Raw genomic sequence first — 22817 nt, 5'->3', positions numbered from 1 at the left:
TTTATGATTTTTCAATGAATTTGAAATTTCATAATAAAATAAAAATTATGTTTAGGAATTAAATTAGCATTTGTGGTTTGAGGTTTAGATTTAATATTTGAAACTAATTTTATAAAATATTAAATTTTGAATTTAAACTTAAGATTTGAGATTAAAATAATAAAATATCTAAGTTTTAAGAGTTGTGTTTAAAGTTTAGGGTTTCAACCCTAACCCCTAAACCTAATTTTAAAACTTCAATGTTTTCATGATATAGCTTTAATCTTTAATTTGAATTCAAAATTTAATCATTTTAAAAATACAATCTAAACTTTAAATTATAAACCTCAAACACTAAATCGTAAATTTACACCATAAACATTGCATACAAATTTTTAAAACTCAAATCTTTAATTATTTGACTTTAAATTTTTAAATTTAATCATAAAGTCCACTATTAAATCATAAAATCTAAAGATAACACAAAAGTAATATGATAAAAAGAAAAGAGAAAAAGACAAAAATAGCACTAAATCAAGTTTTTGTTTTCAAACTAGCACTCAAGGTCAAAAGTCACAAAAATAGCACTTAATGTTTTATCAAAAGTCACAAACTTAGGGTTTAGAGTTAAAGGGTGGGGTTTAGGATTTAGGGTTTAGGGTTTAGGGTTTAGAGTTTAGGGTTTAGGGTTTAGATTTTAGGATTTAGGGTTTAGGGTTTAGAGTTTAGGGTTTAGGGTTTAGGATTTAGAGTTTAGGGTTTAGGGTTTAGAGTTTAGGGTTTAGAGTTGAGAAATGAGGTTTTGGGGATAAGATTTCAAATTTTGAAAAATAAAAAAATTAAAATTTTCAAAGGATAAACTTAGAAAGGTGCTATTTTGGTCATTTTAGTTTTTGAGTGCTATTTTGTGATATAAACTTAGAAATGTGCTATTTTGGAGATTTGCCCAAAAGAAAATCCAACACTAATAATAAATTATAAAAATAAAATAAAAAACCTGTTTACCTTAAGTTCTAAACCCTAAACATGCCCTAAACCCTAACTACATATCTCAATACCCTATATCTTAAATTCCATTTTATACATAAATATTCAACTTTAAACATTTTAATTCAAACATTTGGATTATATATCATACAGAAATATTCAAGTTTAAAGATTATAATACAAACCCTACATATACATACCCCTAGCCTTACTTATAACTCCAAACCCTATATCATATTCCAAACTCTATACAAAAAGTATTAAATCATAACACTTTAAAATTATAACACTTATTTTATACTAAATTATGAAATTATACAAAGTATAAAATCTAAATATAAAATCAGTATATTCATAATATAACTTCAATCCCTAAACTTCAAACCACATACTTCATAAGAAGATAATTTGTACTGTTTTTTATGAGCCATTGATTGATTTTTAAATCAAAGTTCCAAAATCAATCTCCTATCTATCTTTCCCCCATGTTTTCTATTGGTTTGGCGCGGATCACCCTCTGCACCGTTAGATCATAACGAGCCAACGCTTGAGATTTTTTTTTTCAATTATTTTCTGAGAACAGATCGCGTTGGAGAGAGATAGAGAGAGAGGGGTCAGAAAAAAAGAGAGAAAGGCGACTGGGTACTGTGCTCGACGCCCTAGCAAACCTCGGCCTCCTTTTCTTCTTCTTCTTCCTCGTCGGCCTCCTTCTCTTCTTCTCTTATTCTTTCTCTAAACTCTCTGATTTTTTATTTATCTCTTCATATTCATGCTAAGAACTGATAGATCTGTGTTGTGGTTGTCGAAATCTGATAGATTAAGGTTCTCTGATTTTGTTTTTGTGTTTAATCTGTTCTCACAAGTCTGATCGAAACTTCTCTTCTTCTCGAAATTTCTCTTTGATTTATACTTGTCTTTGGTTGAATTCGAAATTGATCTGAGAAGGGTGGGTTTGATTTTCGTTTTGATCTGTTTCTGTTAAAGTGTAAGATTGAGCGCTTCTTTTCTATTGTTTATGTTTCTGATTATCAACTTGTTTCTGATTATCAATCTGATTTATTGAGATTTGAATTTCGTTTTGAATCTGTCTCTATTGGTGTTTTCTGTTTTGTCTGAGATTATGTAAGAATCAACGTCCATCTCTGTTTCTTTTGTTTTGTCTGAGATTATGTAAGAATTAACTTCTCTCGCACGATCTGTCTCTCTCTCTCTCTCTCTCTCTCTCTCTCTATCCTAGTGTTCTGATTCTGGTTTTGCGTTTGTGTTCTTAGTTAAATAAAGTGGAGGAGGCTGAAGAAGCTTGGTGGTGGTGGTCTCACCACCGACTCCATATCAGAAGAAGCATGGCTCGAGACGAGAAGACAAAGGGCTGGTGATTCAAGAACAGAACATAACTCGTGCTCTGTTTTTTCTGTGGTGATGCGACGACAGCACTCTGGAGGCTGAAGGCGGATGCTCTGGAGGCTAGAGGCTGGAGGCTGGAGGCTGGAGGCTGGAGGCTGGAGGCTGGAGGCTGGAGGCTGGAGGCTGGAGGCTAGAGGCGGAGGAATTAGGGTTGTAGGCAGAGGCTTAGATTTTTTTTTTTTTCGACAGGTAGAGATCGAAATCTGGTTATCATGAGTTGGAAACAGAAGAGGATTTAGGTGGTGCTCCTTTACCTGTCCAAGAAGTTGATGATATGGGTGATGATATGGATGATGATAGTGTATATGTTAGGGATGATTGTGAAGGTTTATTAGTGGTAGATTGATGATATGTTGTATGCTTGTGTGATGGTTTGTATGAATGTGATAATGTTGTGTTATGGGATTTGAATAATTATATTGATTTTTGGAATTTTAATAATTTATATTGTTTTTATTTCATATTTTCGAATTAATTATTTAAAAATCAATTCAATAATTATTATTAATTAATTTTGGGATAATTATAAAACTAATTAATAACACGAAACATTTGCTATCTTTGCTACTAGGAAAAATCAAATTATTTGGTTCTAATAACATTTATTAAACGTTATTATAAATACTAACAATTGCGAACACAAAAGCGCTATTGTTATACACTTAGTAATAGCACAGAGGAAAATCGCTATTAAAAGGGTTGGACTTTTTATAACGGGTGATGTCAGAGCGTCCAAGGAAACGCTATTAAACCAAAATAATAGCGTTTTTCGTCCGCTATTACTAACCACATTTCCTGTAGTGTAAGAATTGCTACTATGTACCTGCTATAAGTAGGAATATTATTTTCATTCCTTGTTTGGATTTGGAAGGATTTCAGTTTTCGATCAAAAACAAGTGTTGTTCCTTTGATCGTAATGATATCTTTTATGGTAGCGGTCCATTAGAGAATGGACTTTATATTATAGACCAAAGTGTGCATGTCTATAATATCAGTACCAAAAGATTCAAGTCTAACGACACGAATCAGACTTTTCTTTGGCATTGTCGTTTGGGCCACATAAATGAGAAACGCATTCAAAAGCTTCATAGTGATGGACTTTTGAGCTCATTTGATTATGAATCATATGAAAAATGTGAATCTTGTTTATTGGGTAAAATGGCTAAGGCTCCTTTTTCTGGACACGGTGAAAGAGCCAAAGACTTGTTGGAACTTATACATACTGATGTATGTAGACCAATGAGTATACATGCTAGAGGAAACTATCAGTACTTCATTACATTTACTGACGACTTCAGTAGATATGGTTATGTTTATCTAATGAAACATAAGTCTGAATCTTTTGAAAAATTCAAAGAATTTTAGAATGAAGTACAAAATCAGCTTGACAAGAAAATAAAAGCTCTTCGATTTGATCGAGGTGGAGAATATTTGAGTCAAGCGTTTAATGATCATCTGAGAGAATGTGGAATTGTTTCACAACTCACTCCTCCAGGAACACCACAATGAAATGGTGTGTCCGAAAGGAGAAATCGAACTTTATTAGATATGGTTCGATCTATGATGAGTCATGCAGATCTTCCACCATCCTTTTGGGGATACGCTCTAGAAACGTCTGCGTTTACGCTGAATAGATGTCCATCAAAATCAGTTGAAAAGACTCCATATGAGATGTGGACTGGAAAAGTTCCAAATTTGTCTTTTCTGAAAATTTGGGGTTCTGATGCTTATGTCAAACGTATGTTTACAGATAAGCTTGGACCAAAATCTGATAAATGCTTATTCGTTGGTTATCCCAAAGAAACCAAAGGTTATTACTTTTACAACTCTACTGAGAACAAAGTGTTTGTTGCTCGTAGTGGCGTTTTTCTTGAGAGAGAGTTTCTTTCTAAGAAGAACAGTGGGAGTAAAGTACAACTCGAAGAAGTTCGAGAAGCACAAGAAAATATTTCATCCTCTCATGAAGATGATCAATTAGATTTATGAAGAGTCGTAGAATCTACACTTGTGGAACCTGAGGTACGTAGGTCCGAAAGGACACGTCACGAACCTGTTAGATATGGGGTTTGGGTGACAGATCATCATGATCTATTGGTAATAGAGAGTGATGAACCTACGTCCTTTGAGGAAGCTATGATGGGCCCAGACTCCGATAAATGGCGAGAAGCCGCAGAATCTGAAATGGACTCCATATCAGTAAACAAAGTGTGGACTTTGGTTAATTTACATGATGGTGTTAAAACCATTGAGTGTAAATGGATTTTCAAGAAGAAAACTGACATGGATGGTAATATACGGATATACAAAGCTAGATTGGTGGCTAAAGGTTACAAAAAAATTCATGGTATTGACTATGATGAAACCTATTCACCAGTTACAATGCTTAAGTCCATTCAGATTCTCCTAGTAATTGCTGCTCATTATGACTATGAGATTTGGCAAATGGATGTGAAAACAGCTTTCCTTAATGGAAATCTCGAAGAGGATGTGTACATGACACAACCTGATGGTTTCACAGTCCCTGGAAGTGGGAAAGTATGCAAGCTTCAACGTTCCATTTATGGTTTGAAGCAAGCATCTCGGAGCTGGAATCTTCGTTTCAATGAGGTTATCAAAGAGTTTGATTTCATTAGAAATGAATAAGAACCTTGCGTTTACAAGAAGACTAGTGGGAGCGCAGTTGTTTTCTTAATGTTGTATGTAGATGACATACTTCTCATTGGAAATGACGTTTCTATGCTTAATTCTGTAAAGACTTGGCTTGGAGGTTGTTTCTCAATGAAAGACATGGGAGAAGCTGCATATATTCTTGGAATAAGAATCTATAGAGATAGATTAAATAAGACTATTGGATTATGTCAAGATACTTATATCGATAAGGTTTTGCATAGATTCAAGATGCATGATTACAAGAAAGGCTTCTTGCCGATGTCCCATGGCATAACTCTCAGCAAGACTCAGTGTCCGTCAACACATGATGAGCGAGAGCGCATGAGTAGAATCCCATATGCTTCTGCTCTAGGATCTATCATGTATGCCATGCTCTGTACTCGTCCAGATGTCGCACGTGATTTGAGCATGACGAGTCGATACCATTCTGATCCAGGTGAAAGTCACTGGACAGCAGTCAAGACTATCCTCAAGTATTTGAGAAATACTAAGGATAAGTTCTTGGTCTATGGAGGAAGTGATGAACTTGTTGTGAGTGGTTACACTGATGCCAGCTTTCAGACGGACAAAGATGATTTCCGATCACAATCTGGTTTCATCTTTTGTCTTAATGGAAGGGCAGTGAGTTGGAAGAGTTCCAAGCAAAGCACCGTAGCAGACTCAACAACTGAAGCTGAATACATCGCTGCTTCTGAAGCAGCAAAGGAAGCTGTTTGGATTCCGAAGTTCATTGCTGAACTAGGTGTGGTTCCGAGTATTTCTAACCCAGTGGATCTTTATTGTGACAACAATGGAGCCATCGCACAGGCGAAGGAACCTAGATCCCACCAAAAATCCAAACACATTCAAAGGAGATATCATCTCATTCGTGATATCGTCGATAGAGGAGATGTGAAGATTAGCAGAGTCTCAACGGATGCAAATGTTGCTGATCCATTGACTAAACCTCTTCCACGACCTAAGCATGAGAGTCATACTACTGCTATAGGCATAAAGTTTCTTAAGATGTGATCTTGATTCAGGTTTACATACATTTGGTTATGTTTTAAAATTAATGAAATTGTTTCAGATTTATTTTATTATTGGATAATTAAATAAAAGTTCCAAAATAATTTATATCATTCTTATAGGTCATCAAGTACGTGACTTGATCATGAAACCCTATAGGTGAGAGATGTTATAAATTATTGAGGTCCCTAGTCAAGGTTGTTAACTTGGGACATTAATAACTGAGAATGACTAGTATGTGAGGTGATTGATGACTAAGTTTCATGGAGTCATTCAATATGTGGTATTGAAGTCAATCACATGGATATGTGTTAGAGAACACATGATCGGAATGACCGGCTATGAGAACTCTACAAGATTGTTATATGAGTGTCATAAGAGTTTCTCATTATGACTATAGAGTATAGTCCTTAGACCTGAGTTCGTCATGATTCTTTACTTGTGGATTAGTTCACTTTGACCTTGTCAAACGTCAGCCGTAACTGGTGATTATAAAGGCATTGATTAGGTGTTCTATGAAGTTTGTAAGGAACAGGGATGGAACAAGATGGGAACAAGATGGGATTTGTCCCTCCCATATAACGGGAGATAAATATCTCTGGGCCTATCGAAGATTTGATACTGAGAAATGCATGGCCATGCTCAAACGAGGTGAATGTCAGTCGTTTGTTTTATCAGTATAAATCAGAGTTCGATAAACATGATCTAGCTTAATAAGGATGACACTAGTTCTTGCCTTATGCTGAGATCGAGATATAGAGACAAAAGGATTATGAGAATAGATGATTCTAGTACAAGTGGGAGATTGTTGGGAATGTCCTAAAATCATTTGTACTTACTCTTGTTAAAGTCGTAACGTCAAGATTCGACAGTCGTATAATATTAGGTGGTTATAATGTTAGAGTTCGATAAACATGATCTAGCTTAATAAGGATGACACTAGTTCTTGCCTTATGCTGAGATCGAGATATAGAGACAAAAGGATTATGAGAATAGATGATTCTAGTACAAGTGGGAGATTGTTGGGAATGTCCTAAAATCATTTGTACTTACTCTTGTTAAAGTCGTAACGTCAAGATTCGACAGTCGTATAATATTAGGTGGTTATAATGTTTTGCTAGAAACCACTTATAATATATGAATTGAGAATTCATTGCTAATATTATATGATCCTACAGGGTCACACACCTAAGCAGACTGGATATGGTTTTATATTTATTGCTGCGTAATGTATATAATACAAATATATGATATTAGTATAATATATGTTTGCATGTCAAACATGTTAATGAAGGTGTGTTAAGCCTACTCCTCCCTTTAAGACTTTGGGTTAAGCCCATTATTAACCTAATTAGGTTTATAATGTGAGGTAGATAAGAGGACGTGGGGCTAATGTTTTTGCGTGGAACAAAAACGTGGCCGATCAATACGAAACCCTAAGCGATAAAAGAGTTTGTCAAATTCTTTGAGATTTGATCTCGACGACATTAGCATCCCGTATCGATCCAGTTTGTGTGCGTGTGGATACCGGTAGAGGCACGGCGTTTGGAGTGCTTGAAATCTCGACTTGGTTTATTCATCTTTCCGCTGCGAGTAACCAGGTATATTCAAAACCGTAAGATCTAGATTTATTTCAGTATTTACATGAGATTCTAGGCAACTGAATTCATAGCTTGATTTATAAATTGTTATAAACCGGTTCGAATTCCAACATGGAACTAATTGGAGGTACCATTTTTCCATCTAGAGTTACTTATTTGTCTGAATGAACTGTATCTACGCTTTCCTTAGGCAAGAGGGATGTCAAAGTAAAGGCCCTAGAGGCTTCAAAACGGATTGCTGAGCAGAAAGAAAATGACCGTAAGATGAAGAAAGAAGCTATGAAGCTTGAGCGGGCAAGGCTGAAACTCGAAAACCTGAGAAAACATGAGATGGAGAAGAAAAAGAAAGATGATGAGCGAAAGAAAAAAGAAGCGGAAATTGCTTTGAAGCAAGAGATGGAGAAGAAAAAGAAAGAAGAAGAACGGAAGAGAAAAAAAATTGAAATGGCGGATAGGAAGAGGCAGCGGGAAGAAAATAAAAAGTTGAAGAAAGCTAAAAGACAGCAAGTTGCAAAAGTGGAGAGACAAAAAAAACAGCCTAATGAGAAACTACAAGCTGAAAAAGAACTGAAAAGACAAGCTATGGTAAAGACCCCTCGTCTTGTTCTGTTCTTAGAAACTTTTGAGCAAATAAAAATTTGAAATGACTGGATGCAATGATAAAAGCACAGAAGGAACTTAAAGAAGAACATAGTAATGCCGAGAAAATTCGAGAAGAGGCAAATACTAGGATCCCTGACGACGACACCTATGCATCAAGAGATGATGATATCAAGGTACAAGTTTCTCATCTCTTAGAGATTTGGAGTTCTTAAGAGATGAGAGACCAATCTCAGTACATAACAAAACTGGTGCTTATAGGTAATAAGCAATCAAGTGAAAATGTCTGAAGAGTCTTACAACATGTCTTCATACAAATGCTCAGAGGACGAAAGTAAAGAGGAAGACAACATGAAGAACCATAAATTTGTTCCTACTTGGGCCAGGTAAATTTCTTCCTTCTCTCAATTCTTTGAGTCATTACCATTTGTTCACTAAAACTTCTTGTTTACATAGCAAGAACAATATTCTTCTTGCCGTCCATTCCCAACAAACACGTGACCTGAATATTACTTTCCCTGCGAAAAGCTCCCGCAATATAACCCCAAGGTAAAATTTCTCGGTTACATTTGAACATATATATAAAAATGTTTCCAAGTTTTCTCAATAATATTATTTGCAGTTCTTTTGCCGCGTAAATCCGGTCGCAATAACATTTAACTACGAGGAGGCAAACCTTAAGTAGCTTCAGCTTTAGTTTGCAGGAAATGAGGAACTAAAATCTAAAGTAGCTTCAGCTTTAGTTTGTGTATACACTCTCTTTGTATTTAACCTTCTATTATCAAAGTCGAGTGTCTCAAAAAAAAATTGGTTTCCAAGAATTTTGTAGTCATTATTTGAGAAGTGATTTTATGAGATATTTTAGTGAAAATTATGACATGTCTTACTCAAAATAATGACATGTCTTAATTCACAAGTCAAATTACATTTCTGCTAATTATTTGAGAAGTGATTTTATGAATTTTGCTTATTTCTCATTATCACGTTCATTTTCATTAGAAAAAGATCGCATCCCTTATATATTAATTGAGGAGCATTACAACTTTTGAGTGTAGGCACGTGTCATCACCACGATGAATTTCAAAATCTTTAAAAAAATAGGTTGGTTCATCTATATATATATTATAGTTTTTATTAAAATAACTATCAAACTGATTAGTAATACATATAAAAATATTCCCTATATTTTTCTTTAAAAAAGATACGAAATTTTCTAATATGATTAACATATATATAAAAATTAATGATTTTGAATAATAAATATTTGATAATAATTTTTGTGTCTTCCATCCTTTTTGTTTAATTTATATTATTAAAAAATTCAAACAATCACATTAACCATAAAATAAAAAATATATATTTTCCTATATGTTATATTTTGTATTTTTTAAAACGATCATAAATTATTAAAACTGTTAAAAGTCTTACAAAAAAAATTTGTGAACAATTGTTTTACTTTTTTTTATAAAAGATACAAATGATCATAAACTCATATGAATATGAAGCATCATTTAATAGATATTCAGATTAAATATTATATATATATGTGTCAATATCATTAAAATTTAATTATATACTATATAAAATAAATAAAATGATTTCTTTGATTTATTTACTTTGATATATGTGTTTACTCCAGTTTGATTATATACATAATACGTAAATGAATACAAAATAAATAAAATACGTAAAAATAATTTGTATACATAATGTTCATCCCGCGCAATGTGCGGATCTTAACCTTGTGTCTTTGTATGATGAAATGTTTTAATTTTTGTTATGATATGTTAAATTTCATTTATGAAGTCTTACCTTTTTTTAAGGTACTTTAAATATAACAATAACTTATATATATCACTATGAATGAAATTTTTAAACTAATAATATAATTATAAATATATAATTTTTCTTCATTAACTTAGAATTGAAAAATAAAAATATGTAAATATCTCAAACTAATTGTGAATATATTTGTTAATTAAGTGTTCTAATTATGCTTTAACTCATTAATTCATATGAAAAAAATTAATCAAATTACTAAATTAGTAAACTTATTCATATATGATCACCATAAAATGTGTTTGTTGAACGACTATTACTCGACTTATTGAGTTAATTAAATTAACAAAAATGTAAACATTTAAATATATATATACATAAACGTAGTCATAAATATAATAAAAATAAACAAAAAAATTTTATTTATATAGTTTAACTAAATCTAAAAATAAAATAAAAATTGATAAGCAAAAGAAATGTATTTATGAAAAATTGTTTACATTTATACTGAAAAAGCTAAAATGTTTTTTTTTTAATATTAAAATTAAATTTTTACTTTGAAAAATATATTTTAGAAAATTTAAACCTCCTAATTAGTGAATGGGTGTTATGTTAATTAGTTAATGAGTCAATCCCATTGGGGTTCACATTAATTCAAAACGGATAGTTGTATTTTTATACATATGTATTCTTATGTTTGTGGATTCTCTCCTTAGTTGGAAAAAGAGGCAGGTGCTGAAAGAAACAGGTCTTCTTCTGCTTAGCTCTCTTGGTGTTTTTGAATACTTAACTTTGAAGAAATGGAGAGGCGTGAAAGCATAGAAAGAGCATCAGACGGAGCTCACCAGAGGTCTAAGACAGTTTAGCTACAGAGCTTTACGCAGCTACAAAAGGGGTTTCACTCGAGTAGAGTCACTGGACGAGGAGCGTTTGCGCATGTGTATCAAGAATTAGAAAAAGGAACTGTCTCTTTACTGGTCACATAGGCTGAACATATCAATTAGTTTGGCTTCAACTTTATCTTATCTTCATCATAAATGTGAGCAGCAAGTAGAGCCGTGCACGGTGCACAATGAGTATTTTAAAATGCATTTGCCTCAGGCCTCTAGATTTTTTGTACAATTTAAGAGCCCCATAACTAGTAAAATGAACTATGTCATATTGGCTTCCATGTGTTTTCTATATGTTAACATGAGTTAGCTTCTCACTTCTCAGTTTTGATGTGCTTTCTTTATTACTTCTTTTCCTCAAATAAAAGCTTACAAGTTTATATATACTAGGCTATATTGATTATATATTCTAACTTACATATAGAGGCCTCCAATTTTTAAACTGCTTTATGTCTTTATGAACCTTTACACGGCACTGGCAGCAAGTGGTTCACAGGGACATAAAGACAAGCAACATAATGCTTGACGTAAACCTCAACGCTAGGCTCTGCGATTTTGGTCTTGCTAGGCTCACTGAGCACGATAAAAGCCCCATCTCGACCTTGACTGCTGTCACGATGGGGTATCTCCAATACGGCTCTGCGACGACTGAGAAAACAGATGCGTTTAGCTACGGACTGCTGATTCCAGAGGTCACTTGTGGAAAGAGGGCAATAGACAAAGAATCGGAGGGCCAGAAGACTGTGAATCTAGTGGACTGGGTTTGGAGATTACACAGTGAAGTAAGAGTTGTCGTCAAAGCTGTTGATGAGAGATTGAAAGGCCAGTTTGATGAGGAATTCTGAAGAAGCTGTTGCTCGTTGGGCTAATGTGTGCTCTTCTAGATAATAATGTGAGATCATCTATGAGACGGCGTTCTTTAGATACTAAACAACGAGGAGGTTGAGCCTACTCCGGTTCCGATGATGAAACAAAGATATTAAGACGGCGTTCTTCAGATACTAGACAGTATTGGTATCTTAATTTATCTTTGTGATTTGTATAACAATCAGGGTCGGCTTAGGTGGTAGGGTAAAGACTAAAGAGTCAATGCCCCAGAGCCCACAAATAAAAGGGGCCCTTAAATATATTTTTACTCAGGTAATTCTTTTTTAAACAGTTTATATCTTAATATTTTTGAATAAAATTGATTTAAGAACTAAAACACTTAGATGTATATCTTTAACCAAGTTTTATTTTACGTATTTTCAAAAAAAATTACATAATTCTCATACAAAATAGTTTCAAAATTTGTTTGTTGAAATTTTATTTAGGACAAAAAAAATTTCTGAAGTGTCATTTAAAAAAAGAAAAATCCCCGGGGCCTTGAAAAAATCTTAGCCGGCGCTGATTAACAATATGTGTGGTCGACTTTGGTTCAATGAGTTTATATTGAACTATTACGTTTTTCAATTCATTCTCTGAGTCCACAGACCAAAAGCTCATCTAGTTTTACATAGCAAACCAGTTTCAAGATCAGTAAAAAATGATTATCAGGTTTATCATTTCATAATCCATCTTAGAATCCATGCAAGTTCAAAAAGGAAAGTTTCAGATCTATTTTTGGAATGGTGATACTACAGAGCAATCAAAAGAAACCCTAGTTCAAAGTTGATGAAGAATAGGAAGTATATATATAGTCATATAGACATATATTGAAGGTCTTGATGTTCATCATGTATGTGGCCCGGAAGATAAAACTAAACCGGTAGGGTTTACATATCCGTGATGAAAATATAAACTGTGAATGAAGAAATCAAGAAGTTGCTTACCTTCTTTGACACTGAAGCAACCTTGCTGAAACATCCGTAGTTTCTAAAGTGTGTATATAACACTAACTTACGCTCACACGCGATGATGGTGGCAGAAGTAAAGAGAGCACACTCCCGACAAGGGCAAAACTCTCTTTTTGCTAATCCCGGCTTGTGCTCTCTTTCTTCTGTCAACATTTTCTCATCTTCTTCTCCTAGACGAAGAAGAAGAAGTGTGACGTGCGGTCTAAGTAAGCAGTGAGGATGTGTATGTGACTCAGATTTATAATGGAGGAGAGTGATGTACTGGTTACAAACGGTGACAGAAAATGGAAACTGGGTATAGTGGGTAAAAGAGAAAGCTGAAAATGGTCCTAAAATTACTTACAGCCATGAAGCTGGAAGTTTCTACACATTTAGAGATTCTCTCCATTTAACTCTTCTCCTACCTTTTCGCTTTCACATTTATGTACTTCTAATTTTCTTTTCTGATAATTTTCGTCTTACAGTTTCGTTTCAAAGTTTTTATACGATAATATTAATAAGGTAACATGTTTCTTCAGTTTTCCATTTCTAATAATAAAAGTATAAAAATTTACTGTTTTGAATTTTTTTTGTAAACAATTTTCCATTTCTAATAATGTAAGAATATGTTTTGAATTTTTTTGTCGACAATTTTCCAGTTCTGATTATAGAAGTTTATAAACTATAAATTTATTGCTCTGAAGTTTTACATGACATAATATGCAATTTTGTTGCTATTTCCGAGCCAAAATTTATCCTACTATATATTAATTGAGAAGTTAATTTATTGATTTTTGCTTACGTGTCGATCATAGGTGAACTCTTACAAAATTGTTATAATTTGATTGGTCGATGATTTTTAATTTTTACTTATTTTAATTAGATGTAAAAAGAAAAAGTAAGTTTGTAACCAATTAATACTACTTGCCAAATAATCTACATAATATTATTTATGGTAACTAATTGTTAAAATTATAGAAAGAGTAATAATGGTGATCAATTTTTTATATTTATAAAATACATAAAATAATAAACAGCAAACAGTTTATATAAATCAATATAATGATTTTATATTCTTATTTAAAGCATTATATCTATATATATATATATATATATATATATATATATATATATATATATATATGTTTGCTTCACTCCTGGGGTATCCACGTAGAACGCCACGTCATTAAGTCGGCTCCTGACAGCGCAACACGTGTCTCCTTCACCAAAACTCTGTGTTTCATTTATTTACGGTTTAAATTTGTTTGGGCTTTTAATTCAACACGGTTTCTGTGTTAAGCTCATCATGAGAAAGAGTAAGTCAACGGGTCGTTTTAAGTGGGCTAATTTTCTTAATAGATTTCGTCTTCGTCTTCTAGAATCGATATCTAGGGTACATGAGTTCTTCAACTTCTGATTTCTTACACCGGCCATGAAGTTCGGAGAGAGTTATGGGAGATGAATATTCACATCCAATCTCTGGTGCGAGCTGTCGTTCGCCTCGATTCATCTGGCTTTCTTCTCGCCGGCGAAAGGAAATCGGAACCGTTACAAGCTGCATTCCAATCGCGGCGGCCGCCTTGATGTTGGTAGTATTCCTCTGTGGTGGGGCGGCGGAAGAGCCACCACCACCACCGGTAGAAGATTCACTGCAACAAATCCAAATCTGAAACCAGAGCACCTCAAGAGAAGGGAGTTTCAAGAGAGCAGCGCTTGCTGTCCAAAGATCAGAGACAACAGTGTCGCACATCGAAAGACAAGTCAAGTTCGGCATGCAAGAAAAACAACTTTCACCAAAACCAGTCACACGGTTGGAATCGAGTATAAGGGTGTGCAGCTGTGCGAACTCTCCAACGATGTTAAGCTTACGGAAATGCAAAGACCTCACATTCAAAACTTCGCAGCTCAAGCCTTGAGAGAAGACATCCCTGAAAAAAAAACAATCAAAACTTAAGAAATAATGCAAAAATAAAAGGAGAAGACAAAAGTCTATTGCTTACCGCCATAAGGTTTTCCCAAAACAATCGTGTACATCAATAAGATGAAGTTTTTGAATGACAGAACGTATCAAGGACAATACGTACTGATCTTCCAGAGAACAAGAGGATCTCACAGAGAGAGATCCTTCTACCTCAGATGCGTTGATCTCATTGCATAACTCAAGCAGCGGGTGAAAGTCATCGTACATCACTCTGTCAACTAAAAGGTTCATGGTGCATCTTTGATTCCTTGACTTTTTATCCTCCGCCTGAAAAGTTCATTTGATTGGATTCAATTGTAAGGTTAACACAGAGTAACAGTGAAACAGAAGCAATACATATATCATATGTAAAAGGATAAGGTAAGCAAACCTCAGAGAAGGCAGATAAAATGGAAGTGTTGGGTATGGTTTCATGCTTCTTACACAATTCGATATACCTAAAACCAAAGATAAACACATTGTAGCTTATTAAGAATCCTACTTAACTTCAATCAAGAGATCTATGATCCAAGACTAAACCAAATTACCAGAATTCAAAAAATTAATCTGATCCAGAAAGCACCCTGAAACAGATATGTTCACCCCCAAGTAAAAGAAGAAGACTTAAAAAAAACGTTCTTTTTTTAGTTCCTTAAAGCAAAAAAATATATAACAGAATCAAAACAGATCCTTAATCAGCGAACAAGGCAGATATTCAGACAAAGAACACCAAATTAAAACACTGAATCAAAGCGCAGTCTAAATTCATTGCAAAAAGAGTATATAATTTCGTTCATCCAAATCAAAATCAGAGAAAAAAGAAGAGCTCATCGACTTCCATGTCAGGTTTCAGACAATATCACATCTCAACTTTTTTCTGTCTTAATTCAAAAGATTAGACACAAGCAAAAAAAGGTGAGAAACAAAAAAAAAAAAAATCAAAACATACTTCTCCTCAAGGGTGGCGATTTCAGTGACCATAGCCATTCAATCAAATCTTACGCTTGAACTCCGAAAACCTTTTTTTCTTAGATGTTATATATCACAAACACTTTTCTACACGGAACCAAGTACACCAACTGATTGAGATGCACGAGCGAAGAGAAAATAGAGACGGTGATTAGAGAGAGGGGGACCCAAGGGTGATGCTTCTGTTCTTCTCTTCTGTTCCCTTCTTCCCTAAAAAAAAATTCAATAGTGCTATTGAAACGTTGCGTTTAGGTTTCTGTAGCGAGCGGTGAAAAACACCCGACTTGAATCATCCGGGTCGAGCCAATCCGACTTAAATGGGCGGGGAGGCTGACATATTAAAAGACGCATGAAGTAGATAGAAGGAAATTTTATTTTTCATTAGCCTTACCCTTCAAAAAAGAAATCATTCTCGCTCTCTTTCAGCATCAAAACATGTTAACAAGCGAAGAATTTCAAGTAAATTTTTAACTAATGCATATATTATATTATGTTTTTTCTGTCCCATAATAAATTTATCGTAAATTTAAAATTAAAATAATACTCGGTATAGCAAATGAAAACAATATAAGAGGTAATAGAATAAGTAAAACAACCACTAATTATACACTGAAACTGAATGATAAAATTTTATTAAATATACAAGTACATTCAATATATACAAAATGTAAAATAATCGATGTCTTGAGTACTAAACCCAACCACAACAATAAAAACTCGAATATACTTACTCTATATAAAAATTTTGAGCAAACATTTAACAAATGTATACCATTTCAAACATGAAAATCATATCATTTATACAACCTTATAACCTCTAACAATAATAATAAATAATAAATAATTTTAGTTAGACATATGCAAAGATGATATAAAATGTGTTCTCATTATAAAACATAACAAAAAATAAAATAAAATAATAACTATTTCCTGCTTGCGCCACGTAGGACAGAAATAATTTTAGTATATCATTTCAATCATGAAAATGATATCATATTAATACAACCTTATAATCTCTAATAATAATAATAAAAAAAAAAAAATTAGGTAGACATATGCAAAGATGATATAAAATGTGTTCTCATTATAAAACATAACAAAACAAAATATAACTAAAAATAATATAATGTCAAAAAACATATTTGACAACAAATAGTAAAAAAAAACAAAAACAAGTGACAAAAATAAGCAAACATCAAACGTTAAGTAAATGGATATAATATCCTTCATCACTTAAAATTTTCTACTAGACAATAAATACTATTATACACATTTCTTGCAAATGTAAACCTAAAACACAACCCACCAAATCATACAAAAAAATAAAATTCGAGTTTACAAGTAAAGTAAATTCCGCCCGTAGGGCGGGCCGGTCCTAGTTTTATATAAACTATTATAATAACTATTAATGTCTTATAAAGTTGACATAATATGTTTTATAAAATTACAAAAATATTTATAAAAATATTTATCTTGGCTTATTATATATTTAAATTATTATAAAAATTTGTAAGTCATCTATAAAAGCTTATAAGTTAATTTATACAATCTATTTAAAAAAATTACCCTACTATGCTACTATATATTAATTGAGAAGTTACTTAAGAGATTTTTTCTTATGTGTCGATCATTGATGAAATCTTTAAAAATGTTATAAATTGAATGGTCGATAATTTTTAATTTTTATTTATTTTAATTAGATTTAAAAAAAAATAAGTCTATAAACAGTCAATATCACTTACCAAATAATCTACATAATATTACAAATAATTATTTATGGTAACTAATTGTTAACACTATAGAAAAAGTAATGATGTTTGATCGATTTTTATATTTATAAACTACATAATATAATAAAAAAATTATTAAAATCGATAGAATAATTTTATATTCTTATATAAAGCCTTATATTTGTATTTATAAACTATATAAAATATTTCAAAAATAATTTATGGAATTGATATAGTAGTTTTATTTGCCTATGTAATTGGATATGAATATGTAGAGAATCTGTAACAACTATATTGTTTTAACTTCTTAAGCTTATTAAAGACATAAAACTTTAGCTACAAATTATTTAAAATAAAAAATTTCAACATTATACACCTTCAAAACTTAAGTAGTTTTATTAAAACTGAATCTTGAATATTGTATATAACTAATTTTAGTAAAATTATCAAAACAAAACATTAAAAAATATTTAAAATAGTCATATTATCTTTTTCAAAAAAAAATTATTCTTAGAAAAATATTTAACAAAAAAACACATAATTGATAAAAACATATTTTAATTTGAAAGTTACAATAAATATATTGTTATAAAACATTTAACCCACGAAATCGCGGGCATCCACCTAGTAATAAGTAAATGAGTAAACAAATTGATAAAATAGAAAAAAATATTAAGCTGAAAAAGGGAGCCACGCTTGAGATTCGGAAGTTACTATCACCTAATTGAGCAAGGCAAAACTTTAAGTAGTCATCGACATTTCACCTACTCTACTCTCCTGCCGTTTAATCTCAGCCTGTCGTTACACACGGATCCTTCTAGTTCTGGGACCCCTTCAAATTACCCACATGTTGATATTACACGTTTCAGTATAGGCGTATTACCAGCAACTTTATATAAACTCATTGCTCAACTTGTGTATGTTACTTTCAACACTTCCTTTGATGGACCGACCGGTTCAATATTTTTACGGAACCTAGGGCAAAAAGATTTTTGGACCATCAAAAATTATATTTTGTTAAACAATTTTACAATTTATAATTTTTATAAGACTTTACAATTGAAAATTCATGTAAAACTGAGCCCTTGTAGTTTATTTATCTAATAAAATATTTATGTTTATATAAAATACGTATATACAATATATATAAATCTGACAGGATACGGGATTGGACCGGGTGGTCGCAGAGCCGGCAAAGGATGGACACATTAGTGAGGAAAACTTTAAAGAGGCTTTGAAGATGTTTTATATGATGGAAGCACACCGCCTTATTCTTGGTAAAGTTAGCTATGTGAATACGTTTAGATGGCTTGTGTAATCATGCAGAGTTTGATCTAGCGAGAAGCTCTTACATGAGAATGAAGATAAATGGGATCGCTGTTGGGCAAATAACATACACTGAAATGATTGATAGCTTATGCAAAAATGGCTAATTGAATTTTGCCCCAAAAAAAGGCTAATTGAAATAAGCGGTTGAGATGCTTAATAAAATGACCAAAGATGGTAGTGATCCTCATATTGTCACATATTCCGCATTATAAAATGGATTTTGCATGGTGGGTAGGTTTTAAAACTGCTGAGGAGACAGTGTGTAGAATTTACTGAGCTGCTCTTAGCCCAAATGGCATTGTAGAGTCAACGCTGATATACAATTATTGAAGGATGTGATGCTTAAAAGAAGCTTTAAGAATTTATGAAGCTATGGTCCTTGAGGGCCATACTCCAGAGAATTTCACGTTCAATGTACTTGTCCTCGCTATGTAAAGTGTGTGAGGCGGAAGAATTTATGCGTTGCATGATAATTGATAAATGATGGTTATCTTAAGAGATAACCTCATAAAAGCTTTTGAAACAAACCATATGGTCCCTCTTTCCCTAAGCAAATGAGCGTTATAAGCGCATATCTCAAATGCCTTTCTTTTCTGTTACACGGTTCATTCAAAATCCTTATGTTTGTTACTCTTTCGTTGCTTATTTATGGTTGTCATGTATTGTGTTATATGCTTTCCAGGTGAAGTTGCAGCTTATCACCGTGAAGAGCTGGATGTGCAAAATCAACGATCTGTAGAGGAACCAGCTAAAAAGTTCCTAGAGCTTTGTCTGATTCACAGTATGCATCTTATGTAATTTTTCGCCTCTCTGATTAGCAATTAAGTATGCAATCATAGTTATACTTTTGTTTTTTCTTGTTTCATTGAGAGTCTTGATGTGAGTGCCAACCAGTTCCAGAAGCTAGAGCTCTTGAACTTGTGCTGTTATGCAGAACATGACAAGCCAGACAGTGAAGCGTCTCTTTCACTGGCTGTTTTCGCTGACAGATACAATTCAAAAACCATACCAAAAAAAGGTCAAAACTCTTAACTGAGTTTTTATAACCTCTAGATGTGTTTATAACAGCTGTCTTTACTCCACTTGTGTTAAAGATCTTTAATTATTTGTTCTTTCTTACACTTTTTTTCTTTTTACAGAGACAGGAAGAGGAGCAAACTCTGAATAATAGCTGGGGCTGTGTTGGCAATTCACATGCTAACTTCACTTGTAAATGAGCCTGAACTCTTTGATATAATGAAATGCAGAGCAATGGAAGACGCAAAGGTGGTTCTTCTATGTGTGTGTTTGAGGAATCTTTTGATGTAAGTATTGTCGGAATGGAGACAGAGAGAAACTTGTTTTTGTTGTGTTGGGATGGTGTCTGATGGATCTTGAAGCAGACAGAATCTATCACTTCGTCAGATTGCATCACTGGGGTTTGTTCCATTTTGCAGTACCACTCGTGAGCCTGTAACACAAAATATTATTATTATATGCCTTCTCAATGTGTAAGATTGTCTGTTAGTCTTCTAACAATTGCTATTACATTTATGCTAATTTGCGTTTATGTCAAATATTGTACAAATACATGTATATTAGTGTCGCAACTACTACCCAACAAATAATTATAAATATCAAACCTGTATAGTTTATTGTAATGGTCTATGTAACTACAGATGTACAAGAAAACTAAATCAGCTAGTGGGTTAAGGAGTTTCATAAAACTGGCAGATAATGATAGCTGATGACATTTTAGATTATACTTTTGTCAATAACAATATTGTTTACTCATGTCCACTAAACATAATCATAATTCATTAAACAAATAAACAACTTGAGAATTTTTTATTACAATGAACAACTAGTGTCATTATTTTTAACAAAATCATTTCAGATATCTTTCAAAAACCATGATGTTATAACAAGTAATAAAAAAAACTAGCCAATTAGTTTTGTTCATGCATATGATTATAATCCATCCATATTATTCTGAAAAGTATATAATAATAATGAATTATTATAAAAATGAATGCTAAAAGACAAAAACAGTGCCAGCAAGTCACTTGCGATGCATCGGTCGGAACCAACATATAGGCGCTCAATTAACAGCCGTCAGCCAGCTCAACTTTCCGTTTTAAAACCTAAAGAGGTCACTAACTCCGTTTATATAAACCGTTACAGACACCGCTCTATGAAGAATTTAAAAAGAAAAAGCAAATAAAAAGAAAGAGAAAGAGAGAAAAAAAGAAAAAAAGAAAAGAAAAGTCTCTCTCTCTCTCTCTCTCTCTCTCTTTCTTTCTTTCTCTCCCAGATTCTCTCTCCTCCTGCGGATCATATTTTTATTTCTTTCACTTTCCTTTGGTTTTCTCGGCGGCTTCATTCGAATCGTTTTTTCCTTTTTTTTTTCTGGGGGATAAAGCTTCCTCCTTTCCGTTAACGCCATGTCGGTACGTCCAAAAAATCTCATCTTTTTTTAAGAATTTTGCATCAGTTTCGTGATATATTCTTGAGAATATACTTTCGATTTGATGAGTTTGGAGGATTTAGTTTCATTTGGTAAGCTATATGTGTTGAAATCTTCGATGTTCAATAGATAATAGATTTGATGTTGTGATTCTGAATAACCCTTTTCATGGATCTCTCTGTTTTCAACTTTTAAAGTTTTGATCTTTAGCTTTTATTTTTCAATTCTGAATTTGATTATTAAGCTTAGATTTGTTATAACAAACAACTTGGAAGAGTTCTTTTGATGAGGATTGATTTGTCTTTTAGCTTAGATATTTTGATCAAAGCTTAGCTTAGAGAAGTTGTCTCGTGGTATCATTTTCCCCAGATTGTTCTTCATTTATATGAGAGTGAAGAGACATATGAATATTGTGTTGCCTGTGTTTAGGGACAGGCAAAAGGTAACTTCATGCCCTTGTGAATTTGCTTGCTAATTAATTTAGAGACAAAAAATTTGATTTCACTAGTTTGAAACTTCGTTTTCTTGTGTCACGGTGTCACCTAATAAAGTGGAAAGGAACTTCTCTTACGGTTAGTTTTTGGTAATCTTTTTTGACTTATTGTGTGTATAATGTTTGCTGAGAAATGGAAAGATGGTTAGTTTTAGCTATTGTACAAACCTTTTTGTCCCTATGGTTGATGGTATTTAAACTCACTTTGGAAAGGTCACATGCCCCTTAACAACGTGTGAACACACAATATGTTTCTCTCATGTATTGGCACAAAAGGGTTTAAGCATTGAGTTTTGAGAATTTAACTTTGTTTCTCTGGTTTCAACAATTATGACAGGACAAAGGCCGCCCCTTGCCCAAGTTTGGAGAATGGGATGTGAATGATCCAGCATCAGCAGAAGGTTTCACAGTCATATTCAACAAAGCTAGGGATGAGAAGAAGACCGGTGGCAAGCCAGGATCGCCTGGTAAATCCACTGATGGTCATGCTAAGTCCGGAGGAGGAGGAGATCCTAGTAAAACCCAGCCTGTAAGTTAATCTTCTTCTTCATTTCCTCTTATCTTGTCTCTTTTGATCTATTGTCACAGAACAGGGTCTCTTTTGGTTGCAGAAAAAGTGGCTCTGCTGCATGCAATCTCCAGCAGTGGACTCTTGACGGACACAAAAATTGGATTTTACTTGCTGCCAAGTAAAAAAAAAAAGAAGAAGGTTACATTGCTTAGACATGTAAAGCAATGTTCTTTTCTTTTTATGTTTTATTGTCTTTCTTGAAAGTATCCAACACCACAACAACAAAAAAAGTTCTTAAGATGATTTGGAGGCCCCCTTTAGTATTCACGATAATGATTTTCCTTCTTCTTCTTTGAAGTTGTTTGTTATTCTAATCGTGTTGCAACTTTTATTGGAAAAAAAAAAGAAAAAAAAAACATAGTTATTGTGTGTGTATATGTAATGATTCTCATGGGTATTTTGGTGTTAATGTGTTATATGTAAAGGATACTCTGATCCTTTTTGTTTTGCCTTTAACATCAAACAAGTTGCTGTATTATTGCTCTCAGTAGCTTTAACAAAATAGCATATAGAACCCACACAAATAACAACACACGGAAGTTGGGTCTAATGATTGTATTACCGAACCCACACTGGATTCTAACCAA

The 22817-nt window shown here is 33.0% G+C and overlaps 1 protein-coding gene and 2 long non-coding RNA genes across 3 annotated transcripts; 2 read left to right on the top strand and 1 right to left on the bottom strand.

The window, feature by feature from the left end:
- The first annotated feature begins 890 nt into the window (after positions 1–890).
- LOC106380878 lies at positions 891–2826 on the top strand. The gene is made up of 2 exons (XR_002655761.2): positions 891–1664; positions 2238–2826. It is a non-coding gene; the product is annotated as an uncharacterized LOC106380878 (long non-coding RNA).
- Positions 2827–11105: 8279 nt separating this feature from the next.
- LOC125581526 lies at positions 11106–15906 on the bottom strand. The gene is made up of 2 exons (XR_007319149.1): positions 12730–15906; positions 11106–11866 (listed from the first exon to the last, which is right to left on the bottom strand). It is a non-coding gene; the product is annotated as an uncharacterized LOC125581526 (long non-coding RNA).
- Positions 15907–20900: 4994 nt separating this feature from the next.
- On the top strand, positions 20901–22705 carry LOC106380876 (protein NOI4-like). Its single transcript, XM_013820719.3, has 3 exons — positions 20901–21149; positions 21997–22188; positions 22271–22705. The coding sequence occupies exons 1-3, from the start codon at positions 21144–21146 to the stop codon at positions 22313–22315; spliced, it is 243 nt and encodes an 80-aa protein (XP_013676173.1). The 5' UTR covers positions 20901–21143; the 3' UTR covers positions 22316–22705.
- Positions 22706–22817: the final 112 nt, after the last annotated feature.

The sequence above is a fragment of the Brassica napus genome, chromosome C2 (assembly GCF_020379485.1).
Source record: "Brassica napus cultivar Da-Ae chromosome C2, Da-Ae, whole genome shotgun sequence".
Taxonomy (NCBI): domain Eukaryota; kingdom Viridiplantae; phylum Streptophyta; class Magnoliopsida; order Brassicales; family Brassicaceae; genus Brassica; species Brassica napus.
This window is presented reverse-complemented; position numbering and strand designations above follow the sequence as displayed.